The sequence below is a fragment of the Phyllostomus discolor genome, chromosome 1 (assembly GCF_004126475.2).
Source record: "Phyllostomus discolor isolate MPI-MPIP mPhyDis1 chromosome 1, mPhyDis1.pri.v3, whole genome shotgun sequence".
NCBI lineage: Eukaryota > Metazoa > Chordata > Mammalia > Chiroptera > Phyllostomidae > Phyllostomus > Phyllostomus discolor.
Window position 1 is genome coordinate 174,868,562 of NC_040903.2, and position 13,716 is coordinate 174,882,277.

Consider the following 13,716-nt stretch of genomic DNA (forward strand, 5'->3'; position numbering starts at 1 on the left):
TCTGTGTCCCTGGTTTTGGAGCAAAGGAAGTTGCAGTTGACTATAGATTATGATGGTAAATACAGCTTTACTTACAAACATGAGAGAGGATTCCCTGAAGACTAGAAGATAGCAGGACAAATGTGATATGAAAAAAAAATTAAACATTTTGGTTTTGAAGGGCTGTGTTCAAAGTATTTCATCCATAATCCATCTCTTAAGAGGGCTGGTTAATTTAATGACCTCACTACCCCAAGATTCACATTCTTTGGAAATGACTTTTATTCAATTTCAATCAATTGTGAGTCCCACTGGTGTTTTATTTTACAAACATAGATGGAGTCATCTGTATCTTTAGGTCACTGGGTCAATGCTCAAGAGAAGGCTGATGAAGAGTATGGAATCGCGTTGAAACCCCACGTCGTTAAGTGAGTTATCCTCAGTCCTGAGGCTGCTGTGCCGCTTGGTCTCCGTGTGCCTTGGCCTAAGACTAGGAGAACAATCCTTACTGAAGGAGATCCCAACGCCAAGACTGGGAGCCAGCCTGGTTTCTGCAGCCAATTCCAGCTAGCTTCGGGGAATTCACGTCCGCAGAATGACTGAGTGGGGAGTGACGGGCGGTGGAACGTTCTGCAGTGATAAAGCACTGGAGAGCCACTTGATGATTACAGCCAACTCTAACGCTCTAACACCCTTTTCCTGGTTGGTGTGCTGAATTTCTGGCATTTCTCCTTGCCTAGAAGGAAGTTCTGATCACTTACATTATGGCAGAAAGGATCAAGTATATAAAATGAAAGCTGAGTCTTGACAGGTGAGTAGGAATTCAAGGATGGGGGTGCAGGGGGGAAATTTCAGGGAGATGGAAAGCTTATGTAACTTCTAAAAGATCAATTTGTTATGCCTGGAAATTAAATTTTTCATCATACATTTACAGATCTATAATTTATTAAGACTGTGCTGTTTTAGAGATAAAGTACCCTCTTAAAATGCCAAGACAATGGTGAGATGGTCCTCTCATCTGATACACAAAATGATCTGTATTCGAATTCATCCGTCAGCCTGGGCGGGCTGAACTGTCCCCGTGGGTGTCTGTCTGAGCGGAAGGCCGGCTGCACAGATGACTTCCCCTTCATCCCCGTGAGGCTGCATTTTCTTCACGACCCTGGTCATACATTGGGGTCAAATTTCTAAAAATGTGCAACTGTTCCTAATTTCATGGGTTAATATTCTATAATACCAGAAAAAAAGGCTGGATTCCAAACTTATGAAAACTGGTGTATGTTTAAATGGTTACTACACATTGTGAACATTACATTGCACCCTCATCTGAAAATGTTCCTATCAAGTTACAGGCTTGGCCTTTTATAACACTGTCTATATCCTAATTGTCACCTATTTAAAGATTGAGTACCAAGGACAGCCAGATTTGGAATTTAATATTTTGCGCAAAGCTTGGTAGATACAAATGAAGAACTGGTTGACCTTATGTGCCAAAGAATATCCTTGGTTATGACCCCCTTTTTTGTGGGTGGATCCTGCTGCAGGTGGGCCTGGTCACTATGAAAGGTGCAGAGAGAGCTCGTGACCTGGCTGTTCATCCCTGGGGAAAGGGCCGCACTGACTTCGTCAGAGGAGTCAGTCTTGTGTCTAAACAGAAAGGGCAGAGCAGGCGAACTCCAGCACAAAGGTGGGCCCAGGGCAGCCTGCTCTTTCCCTCCCTGCTCTGAGATAACATGCCTGACAGCAGCCTTTGTGTTCTAGTGGGAGAGAGAAAGACAGAGGTGGGCTCCCACACACCACTATACAAATGGGTGTTTTCTTACCATATACTTACAAAGTATTTACAGTATAATGTAACAGCCTTCTATATACAGCAGGCTAGCATTTGCTAGGTGCACTAGAATATCTTAGTAATTCCCAACATAAAATAAAGTAAGTATTATCACCTAAAATGTTGAACCAACATTTTTAGGGGGCCATTGCTATACATACAAAAATGGAAAGTCATTATAAGGAAACCTTATAATAAAATAGGTTGGTGGTTTTAGGGTTTAAAGCTAAAAAAAATAGAAAAAGAAAAAAGAAAAGAAAACAAAACAAAAAGCCCCAAATAATCCGAAAAGACAAATCAGAAAGTGAACAGGCTGTACAATTCCCTACCTGACGACAGGATGAGAAAGTTGAATACTGAAATACGATATAAAATACAAATGCGTGACACTCAAAACATGATGAAGTAGTGAGTGGGTTGTACCGGGACATGGAATGGTTTATTTTCAACTATTAGACACACAAACAAAACTCAGAATAAGAAGGTAACAGACAGATAATGTAGCAAAGGGTATTTCTCCCCAACACAAGTGGCCACAATTCTCCAACATGTACGGTCAACAGAGAGAAAATTAAAGGAAAGTACGTACAGAGTTATTTTACAGGATGATCTATCTTTTAATTTCGTTTTGAGCAGAGTTTACCACTTCCTATTCGTGTTTTAGGGTTTTTTAAAGACTAAATTTGTGCAAATAATATTCCCTGGGGATTAAAAGTAGGGGAAGCAAAACCCAGCCAAAAGCAGAAACAAAACTTGGGTGGGGGAGGGGATGAGACACAAATTACATTCACTTTTCCAAATAAGTTTGAACCACAAATAATGGGCTTTACCTCATCTTTTTTGGTTAGAAGTTTGAAATCAATAAACTGATTCATGTTGTATTAAAGATAAGGTAAACAATAGTGAAAGCTGTTCCTACAAGGGAAAAGAACAAAGAAGAACAAAAACAGAATCGAACCCCAGAATCCTGTTTGGAGGGGTGTTTGTGGCCAGTGCCAAAAGCCTCACCTATCACATGTTTCTCACTTGGACAACCTACAAGTGATTCAGAAAAACCTAAGACTCACTTAGAATGTGAAACTTTGATTTGAACAATGGAAGATAAAATTGGAGTGGTATTTACAAAGGAGAGGCAGATACATGTGCGTAGCACCAGATTTTTCAAGTAAGCAAGTTCTGCCCCAAACTAACTGAACTAAAATTTTACATTTTTAAACTCTCCCCATTATTTCCTAGAGTAAACGCGGTGAAATGTTTCAGCTTGGTGATACTCACTTATGGTGTGAACTCAAAAGGTGGTTTTTCTGCAGCTGACCTGATTCTGAGTCTTAGGACTCCATGGCATCTGCAGTCCGAGTGTCCCGACACGACTGGCGTTACACACGTAATTTGGGACTGTATCCATTTTTTTCTTTGCAGGTGACTACAGAGTTCCTTCCTTAATGACAATGTGTGCAGACACACATACACACCCACCCACATGCACCGAAGATCTATGAAATCTAACAGCCGAGGAATGCTTTAGGTCAGAATTACCCAAAGAAAGTGATATTAGAAATAATGGGACTAAAAATATTTTTTAGAGTCTATTTTAGAGTCTGCCCATTGTGATTAAATGTTCAGTTTATTGTCTGATTTTTGGATATTTCTGGACTTTAGATTCCATTAACTTCAGATTCCAAGGCTTATTGAAGAAGCCAAGTTCCTCAATATGGGAAATTCTCTATGGCTTTACGTTTAGAGTTATTACTTTTCTACTTTGAAATTTTTTTGAATATTTATATGTACATATAATATCAACAGAATACTCCAGGAGGTCATATTCCTGATAAATATAGTACAATTTGCATCACACCCAATATTTTAGATATTAAGGTTAAAATTTGGAAAAGCATAAATTGACATATTTCCCAACATAAATATTTATGTAGAGTATTAAAATTTGAATGGATATTTGGCTTTGGAAGCTATTTCCCCTGTGTCCTGTACGCATCCATCAGCAACAGAGAGCTTCTGGAACGGCCATGTGCTGGACCTGGCTTTGGAAGCAGGCTTGGACCCTCCCCGGTGCTCCTTCCCCGGGCTCAACGGTCAGTCCCAGCCGTGCACACCCATGCCACAACGCACTCACTGCGGCCAGGCTCGGGAGTGCTAACACGCACGTCTAGGACAGCGTGGGCACTAGCACTGACGTTTCTGAATCATTCTGCCAAGCAATAAAAAAAATAGAGAGATATACACATAGAGATCTGCAGCTGTGCTCATTACTTCAAATAGCAGACAAGGAAAATAAGCACTTAATTGCTTGCTTTATAAGTTTAAGTTCATTTTAAGTTTGCTATATTAAGTTTAAAAATTAAAAAAATATCAACTTACTATAAACAATTTAAAATATGTATAGTACAACTTCATGGTCAAAACGTTTGACTAGTCCATGGAAACAGGAGATACTCTGACTCTACGTTAGTTCAAGTTCCACACGTGGGTTTTCAGTATGTCGCATACGAGAGAAACCATAAAACGGTTGTTTTATTTTCTGGGAACTACTTTTGTTTAGGGATTTCCTCATCACAAAAATAATTACTTGTTACAGGGAAAGTACAGAAAAAAAGGGAAATGGGAAATAAAGTGGCCCTCTCCCCACCTGTCACTGTTCTCTTCTGAAAACCTTCTGTACATAAGCTGTATGGACATTCCGGACCATTTACAAATGTATTTTCAAAAATTGAAGAAAAAGCTTAAAAGTGTTATTTTATGCACTGACTATACAATACATGTTGCAAGTACACGCGCGCGCGCACACATACACACACACACACACACTAAAGGTAAGGTTCTCCAAAAGTCTTCCGGCACTCCATCACCCCGGTGCTCGGCGGCCTGTCGCAGTTGTGTGTGCTCTTGACTTGACTGGGTGTGAGGCGGTCGTATGCTATCTTGTATTCTTTATCAAATGCATCTGAAAAATTCATTAAGAAATGAAGGCATAAAGAAATTTACATTTGAAGTTGACAACAACCAAGTTTTGTGCTGCTACAGAACCGCAAGGTTAAAGGCGGAGAAGGAATCCGAGGCCGTCCCTGCTGACTGAGGAAGGACCACGCATCCCAGAGCCAGGGCGTGGGGAGGTTGGAGGCCCCAGCGTTGCAGGGCGAGGTCACACAGACCAGGGAGTTTAAAGCTTTAAGATGCCAACTTTTTTAAATGAGTTTTTCACCAAATTTTAAAGCTGTGATAAATACATATATAACAAAATTTACCATTTTAGCTCTATAGTTCAAAATATACTTTACAGTGTGCAACCATTATAACCATTCGTCTCCATAACTCTCTTCATCTTGTAAAACTGAAACTCTGTATCCATTAAACAGTAACTCCCCATTCTGCCCTTCTCCAGCCCCTGGCAACCACCACTCTACTTCTGTCTCTGTGATTTTAACCACTCTGAGTTCCTCATAAGGGGGATCACATTGTATTTGTCTTCTTGTGACTGGCTTCTTTCACTTAACATAATGTCCTCAAGGTTCATACATATTATAACATATGTCAGAATTTCTTTCCTTCTTAAGACTGAATATATCAAAATATATGTATATATCATCTTTGGTTTATTCCTTCACACTTCAGTGAGCACTTGCACTGTTTCCACATTCGAGCTACTGTGAATGATGCTGCTGTGAACGTGTGCGCACAAATACCTCTCTGAGACCCTGCTTCCAATTCCCAGTTCTTTTGGGTACACACCCACAGGTGGAATTGCTGGATTATATGGAAATTCTATTGTTAGCTTTTATTATTTTTATTATCTATGTTACCAAAATATCAAAGTATCTCATATCAAAACAATTAAATTCTTCTAATATTAAAATAACTTAATATTAAAATAGTAAAGACTACCAATATGAAAACTATACTTGATATATAAATATTACATTATATATTATGCTGAATTACCTATATCAATGTTTTCTCTTCCCAGTGCCACAAGTGAGAGAAACAGTATTTCTCTATACAGACTCCTAGGAGGGGAGAGGAATGGAGAAGATATTACTATGCAAGCCCTGCAAAAACTTCTATGCTAACACAAGCATGAGCTATCCTAACAAATTACCAAGCAAACAATATGAATATGCTCAGAGGAACAATATACTCATTTAAGATATTGACTTACCTCTGTCTTTTAAAATGAGGACATTTATTCAGAGTCTCTAAAATCTGACTCATTGGTCCATAGACATCATTCATTTTGATGCTTTTCACCATATTTTTCAATAGTTCCTGGTTAAATGAATTATCACCTTTTTGCAATAAATGGACCATTGGATACTTCTGGGCTGTGAAAGAACAAAAGAGCAGATGAAGGAAAACGTTCTTTGCGGACAGGAGAATGTGACTAAGCAGCAACTGATGCTATCAAAGAAGTCACAAAGCACTAAACATAAATTAAGAGCAACAGATAAAGGGACAGAAATCTAAGAATGTGGAAAGAAAAAAAGGAAAAATATAAGACAAATCATGATAAAAAATAAAAAAAAAAGACCTAAAGCTTTTTGTGGTCTCAAAGACAAAAATGAAAAATACTGTTTTCCTTAACACAGCCCCTGGGGGAAATTCTACATCAGCAGCTTGGGATGGAAACAAACAAAAAGTAAAAAGAAGAAATGGGATAAGCAACGCGCTAAAAGCAGAGCTCTGCAAAGCAGAACCCCTCCGGCACGCACACAGCACTACTGAAAAACGACCCTTGACAAAAACATCAAACTTAACACTCACTCTCAAACAAAAGAGTACGATTTTGACCTGTAAGACAAAAAGTAGGACAGTAAAATAAAAGTCAGATATGCATTAGTTCAGGCTATACAAAGTAAGCAGAGATTAATCTCCTATGAACACAGCCCGCACTCGAGGACAGCACTTACTGTGGGCGTTCCAGAGGATGTACAGGGGTTGTCCCGGATCCTGATGTAATTTCATGTTGTCCCACAACATCTGGATCAGAACATATTTACTGTCTTCAGACATACAGTGGCGGGGAATCTGTGTTGAAGAATAAACAAGAATTCATTAATGATCCTTACACAATGTTTTGTAAATATCTTATAAAGATCCTTATAAATAATTTTTAGGATGTATGTGTGCAAGAGAAAAAGAGAATAAAAAGTGACTGGTTGGTATGCATTTTACATGGGGCTGAGTTGAGAATCCAATGATCTCTAAAGTGAAGTGATCTCTGCTCTAAAGTAGACTTTACAATGTGCTGAGATCAGTGAGAAAGGGTAGTGTGGAGGGCGAATGTCTACCAGCTTATGGCCGAGGCTCCCACCGAAGATAAACCCAGCAGCCCACTCCACACCAGTCCGAGCCCCGAGCCCAGGTAGCTGCCTGTGCTGCCCTTTGGTCACTCGTTCGCCACGCACTGGAAACCCAAAGCATGTGCACAACCACAAACATAATGTACAAGAGGAGAAGACCATGTTTCTGAACTTAGAGACTTTGCAATGTACTGGTGTTGACAACATATGAAAAAGTGAAAACACTTCTAGAACAATGTATCAAAAATACAAATGAACATACATGCCAATTACCTAAATGTTAAGCAAAAATTCAGAGTAAAGGAATGCAGAGAATGGCAGCACATGATTGCAATATGAGTTAGAGACATCCTCTTAAAGAAGTTTTAGGCTTATTTCTGAAGGAGATATGAGATATAAGTGGGGCCAACTCACAAACTTCTCGTAAGAGTCATTTACAGTTTATTCTTGAGGCTCTAACAAAAATTCAAGGCCATTTTATATAAATTCCACAAGAAGGCTAAAAAACAGCACTTAGGCTGTAAGAAGAAAAATGATTTGTAAATACATTAGAATCTTATTACTCCAGTGATTAAGATGGTTATTAAAAAGGGCATAAGCATTACTTTTTTGTCATTAGGACTATGCAGACATTACAATGGTGACAACAGCATTGCCCTTTAGTTAACTTTTATTCTCATACCTTTGAGTACTTGTTACAATGCTCAGAAGAAAGAATCAATCCAGGTAAGTTACTAGGTAAGTCAAGACGTCTAAAATACCACACCAGGTTCCAAAAAACAATTGGGTGGTGGTCCACAAAATCCGCCACTGTTATTGCATGATCGCCTTCATTTTCCAACAGGCTTTCAAGTTCCTTCCACACCACTAAAGGACTGAGATACGGGACCGTGATAGGATCCGGACTTGGGAGGTGCCACTCTAATCCTAAAGAATCCTGTTGAGTAAATAAAAACCATAAATGATAAACAAGATTGATGATACTAAGTCATTAAAAAAATTCCTGCCTGCCCTGGCTGGCGTAGCTCAGTGGATTGAGTGAGGGCCTGTGAACCAAAGGGTTGCTGGTTCATTTCCCACTCGGCACATGCCTGGGTTGCAGGTCAGGTGCCCGGTAGGGGGCGAGCAAGAGGCAACCACACACTGATGTTTCTCTCCCTCTCTTTCTCCTTTCCTACCCTTCTCTGTAAAAATAAATAAATAAAATCTAAAAAAAAATTCCTGTCAATTTGTTACTCATAAGTAGGAAGGTAGTATAATTATATCATGGGATAAGAGACTTCTCTTGACAATAATGAAATTAAAGCTAATAAGGCTGTTTAAGACAAGGTAAACAAAGTCATGTAAGTTATCATGTCCAAATGGTTTGGCTTTTAAAAACACCAAAATACATACTGCAGTTCCATGTAAAGTAGTCGGCAGACTGCCGGTAGGAATGAGCTTCTGCCCTCCAGCGTCTTCCTTATCCAACGGACCGTAAGTACTGGCGCTCCTGGCCATTGGGAATATTGGACATTTTGAGACAGCTGTTTTTGATCTATCAGCAGGGATCTGAATACTTCGGGCATATGTGTTTTCCAGTAGTTTAGATTTGCTTGGGCATTGAAAAAAGAAAAAAGCATATCATTGTCTAGATTTACTTTATTTCATCTAGAAAGACCATATTCTTCTCTCCAGCATCGGAGCCGGACATAGCAAAGTAAATCCAAGGAACTCAGGCTTCAGCTGGGAAAAAGGATATATTTTTAATAATCTAGTTGTGTTAAATTCCTTTTTATCCAGTGAACTTTAAATATTCAAGAGTCATTCAATCATTCAAAACATTTAGTGGACAACCGTGATACACAGTAGGCCCGCAGGACACAAAGCAGAGAAAACAGGCGTCTGTTCCTTCAGCCAGTGGGAAGGGGAGCCCCCCCCATCACCTGTGCACAAGCTAGTGGCAGTCACAGAAAGGGCCACTGCAGTATTGTGATGAAAGACACAGGTTGGCAATGTTGCCGCCTCAGCACTCAGGACCGCACAGGTGGCGTTAGACCGCTGCTGCCGTGCGGGCATTGTCTTTTGCACATGCAGTCGGCAAAATGGCTTCATCTGCTCAGCTATATTGTGACACTTCTCCAAAGTGAAGTGCATTTATGCATTTGTTTTAAGCGCAGATTTACTTATATTAGGCTTACTGTATAAGTCTTAGTTTAATTTTATAGTTTATCAGCTCCAAATGTTTTCTTAGATTATTAAATATTTCTAAGTAGAAAATTAAATATTCTACAATAGTAGTACTAGCTTAATTCCTAAGAGATAGAGACGAGAGTGGTGTTCATTGTAAACTTCAAGTGTTCTACAAATTTTTTAACCTTTAAAGTGCTAGTAGACATTATTATATATGAACTATACAGCTTACACCCTGGGGATTCATAGAGCATAAACTATCACTGTTTAAAGTTATAGACTACAACTGTTTAAAGGGGTGTCCAACCCGCAGCCTGTGGGCTCCATGCTGCCCAGGATGCCTGTGAATGCGGCCCAACACAAACCGTAAATCTACTTAAAACATTATGAGCGTTGTTTGTGATTATGTGTCACAACGTATTTAATGTGTGGCCCAAGACACTAACTCTTCTTCTTCCAGTGTGAACCAGAGATGCCAAAAGGTTGGACACCCCTGGAAACAGTTAGGTTGTTAGATAATTTTAATATTGTTATACTTAGAAGAGTTTAAGAGTATGAATCTACTATGAAATTTAAACCTTAAAATGGTCAGCTAATTTTTGTCATTATCAAAATTACGTATAATATAAACTGTTAAAATAGAGTCCCACACAGCCATACTCACCTATTTAAACCGAAATCCCCTTGAACAGAGAGAACAGATGTGTCAAGACCAGAGGCTGATGTCGAGATACAAGACGGCCTTGTCTGACTTGAAAAGGAGGCTGGAAAATGCATATTTTCTGTAGATGGACTTGACTTCAAAAAGTATCTGTAATGTGAATTAAAGGAGCTTAATGAAAAAACAGAGATTCTAAACATGACCCTCAAACAAAGAGAAAAAAGCACAAATCATTACCTCCCAGGTCTCCTTAAATCTCTTATTTCAATATTCAAAAAGGGCAAGAAAAGATTGCCACAAAACGGACATGTAGTATTAAGGTTTGAATCATCCGCCGTCCAGCCAGCCATGATTTCCTCATCATGGACAAGACAGTCACAAGTTTTACACCGCGAACAACTTGAGATGAGAACCTGTGGGAGGGAACAGCACTGCATAGAGTAAGCTGGTTAGGGCAAATTGTAAATGAAAAACCAGTGTCTTTCATGAACCTACTGGTGAAATAAAACTCAGAAGGGTTCAGAAGTTACAAACAAAACATAATTAGAATCAGTACATTATATAATATACTCATCGTTAACTATTTCAGCTATCTATTCCAGACTTTTTGCCTTAAAAGGAAGGTTGCATTTAACTAAGCATTTTTGCTGTTTAATTACCATAAAAGCCATGGTTTTTAATTTGTTAATACCAAAAATAAATATTTGTAATTACATACATATTACAGATCTGTGCTACTCAAAACTCGGTCAACTAAACGAGTGTCGGTGCATGGATTCTTACCGGTTTGTGGTTTAAGTAAAGAAACTGGGATGACTTAGAATCCTTTAGAGTAACTTTCATTGCTATAACACGTAAGTGTCAGATCAATATATTTTCCAAGAGTATCAATCATGACAGATTGGAAATTTAAAAAAACAACAGAAAAACCCCTGGTCTATCACTATAGACAATTTAAGAAGTATTACTGTAGATCAATATAAATAGTGTCTTTACATTAATAAAATATAGAAATCCCTGAAGTCCTCAGAAACTTTATAAACTGCAACATCAGTACTCATCATTTACTTTTCAGCTGCATACAAATTTATTTTCCAATTTTATGCAAATTAATGTGAAATAGCAATAACACCCCCTAATGTATTTGAAAGCAACTTTTACCCCAAAATTAGGACAAAAACCTTAAGGGTGAAAGAGTAACTTGCTCACTATAAGAAAATGAGGTGCAGCACACCCAGCAGATCCCTACATCGGCTGACGCAGGGATGAAACACATGATGGACAAAGTCAATACAAACGCCAAAGCTGCTCCCTGCACCCTCGTCAAACAGGGGTGTGTGCACAGCAACATTGGTTGTAAGTGTTTAAGATATAAAATACAAATACAAAGAAAACATACAGATAGCAAGGGATAAATATAAATGTTGAAAATGAAAATACTTTTTTGTGTTGATAAATGTCAAAGGAAGCATGGAATTTTTCCAAACAGAGGTAAGTAGTATGTCTTCAATAAACTGAAATACTTGATATTTTAAGTTTACTCAGGTGCAACATATACATTCTCAAATTTTCAGATGTTACATATTTATCATTTTATTACTCTATCCAAGACCATCAATACTTAAGAATGTAAATTTCATAAAGGAGTATATAAAAATGCTCCTTTGATTCAGACTGTACCTCCATCGCATAGTTCTGGAAGATATTGGTGTTACTTGTGTTGCAGGAAGATGCCACCTCCGATTTCTCAGGTAAGGCAAACTTCGACAGGGATCCTATTAAAAAACAGAGAGTAAAACCATTGAAATTAATGGGAAAGGACAAGAATCTTTCACTTTCACAAATTCTCTGATAAAATGTTAACTGTTCTATTCAAAATATTAAGGGTAATTTAAGAAAAAAACAAATAAACAATGAAAAAATGGTTTTCATTGCATGCATTTTTGTCTTGAGTATAACCTAAGGAGCGTGCTCTGAGTCTTCCGACCCCCACGTGCTGGTGTGTTCATCCGCCACTCACTCACTGAGCACTTGTGTCCACACTAGAAGACATTCCAGCTGTTTGTAATCACTGTTTTGATGTTTGTGTTTTTCCACGCTTAAATACAAGAAAAAGTTTGGTTCTAAGGTCTAAAGGGTATAAAATAGCTTACCTTATTTCAAATCATGAAAGGATCTTTTAGGATCTAGTATAGTAATCTTGCTCTTAAACACTGGGAGTTTCTAAGTATACTCTTAAGAGCAATGGGATACTAGTAGGTGTTAAAGCAACAACAAAAAGTAAGGGGATTTCTATGATCAAATCAATTGTTGATGGTGACTGTATCCTGTTAGTAAAACTGGTGGCTACCTATGTCTTCTCTACACATTTTTTCCTAGGAGTTACTAAATTTTATGAATTAGCACTGATTTTAGTAGATATAAAGGTAAAAAAAAGTAATGCTATAAATGACCAGTTCACAAGGAATAGATAGGATAGGAAAACATGTTAAACACCACCAGGAGGATGCCATCAGCATAATCCAGGCTGATGACTTGATTGACTAAGCAAATAAATGACAAGGGTGGAAGGGTGTGGGAGAGGAAAGGTAGCTCCAAGGCTACCCCGGCCCTAGGCCCTGCCACACAGAGATACTGAGAGGCAGAGAGCAAGAGAGAGAGCTGAAGCCTCACATCGTCCTTTAGAGCTCAGGGCTGGTGGGAACTGCAGTTCCACAGCTAGATCAGAGCTGCTATCTAATACCTCTATTGGCCTGGACTAATTCAATCATTTGTGAGGGCACCTTTGTATCTACCGTAATTAATCGTTAGCAAAAAATAAATATTCTACTTTTATAAATATGAATCAGGTTGTGAGCTAAGGTATTTTAAGAAGAATTCCCACCTGAGGATATGTTTATTGATTTGAGAGAGAGTGTGAGAGCGCAACACTGGTGTGAGAGAGAAACATCAATAGGTTGCCTCCTCTATGTGCTGTGACTTGGGGATCGAGCCCACAACCTAGGTAGGGGTCCTGACCGGAAAATGAACATGACATTCTAACCTAGCCACCTGGCCAGGGCATGAGCTATGTTTTACTTGCTTAGCGCATAAAATTATTCTTGTATGGTTAAAAAAAAGAATAAGAAAAAGAAAAAGAAAAAAAAGAAGGAGGAGAGCTAATCACTTGATTTCTTCAAAGGCAGGATAAAAAGAGGGAACAAAGATAAAGGGAGTAACAGACATATCAACCAAAGGCAACAAGTAAACAAGTAGACCTTTTTTTGATCCTAACTTAAGCAAATCACCTAAACAAGAGCTTTATAAGATAATTGTGAGAATTCAAACTAAATAAATGTTTAATATAAGATGCTATATAATAACTAGTATTACATTAGAAAATGCAATGGTTGCCCTGGCCAGGTGGCTCAGGTGGTTGGAGCATCATCCTTACACCAAAAGGCTGCAGGTTTGATTCCCAGTCAGGGCATATATACCTAGGTTGTGGGTTCGAACCCCAGTTGGGACGCGTATGGCAGACAACTGACTGATGTTTCTCTCACACTGATGTTTCTCTGTCCCTCTCTCTCTCTCCCCCTCCCTCCCTCTCTCTCTAAAGTAAATAAACATATCCTTGGGTGAGAATTAAAGAAAATACAGTAATATGACAAATTATCAAAAAAACAAATGTATCACAAAAGATACATACCATATGAATCCATAAAATGTTAAGAAATACGTGCTAACATACAGTGTTAGAAGATAATGTTTACCCATTAGGG

At 38.6% G+C, this 13,716-nt stretch overlaps 1 protein-coding gene across 1 annotated transcript in view; it reads right to left on the minus strand.

The window, feature by feature from the left end:
* Positions 1-4,632: 4,632 nt before the first annotated feature.
* Positions 4,633-13,716, minus strand: part of DENND4A (DENN domain containing 4A) — a 71,878-nt gene continuing 62,794 nt past the window's right edge. Inside the window, 9 exon segments of the mRNA XM_028505495.2 lie at positions 4,633-4,769; positions 5,765-5,829; positions 5,982-6,144; positions 6,730-6,847; positions 7,805-8,059; positions 8,518-8,716; positions 9,959-10,105; positions 10,193-10,368; positions 11,636-11,730. Coding sequence (XP_028361296.1) covers positions 4,633-4,769; positions 5,765-5,829; positions 5,982-6,144; positions 6,730-6,847; positions 7,805-8,059; positions 8,518-8,716; positions 9,959-10,105; positions 10,193-10,368; positions 11,636-11,730 — 1,355 coding nt within the window.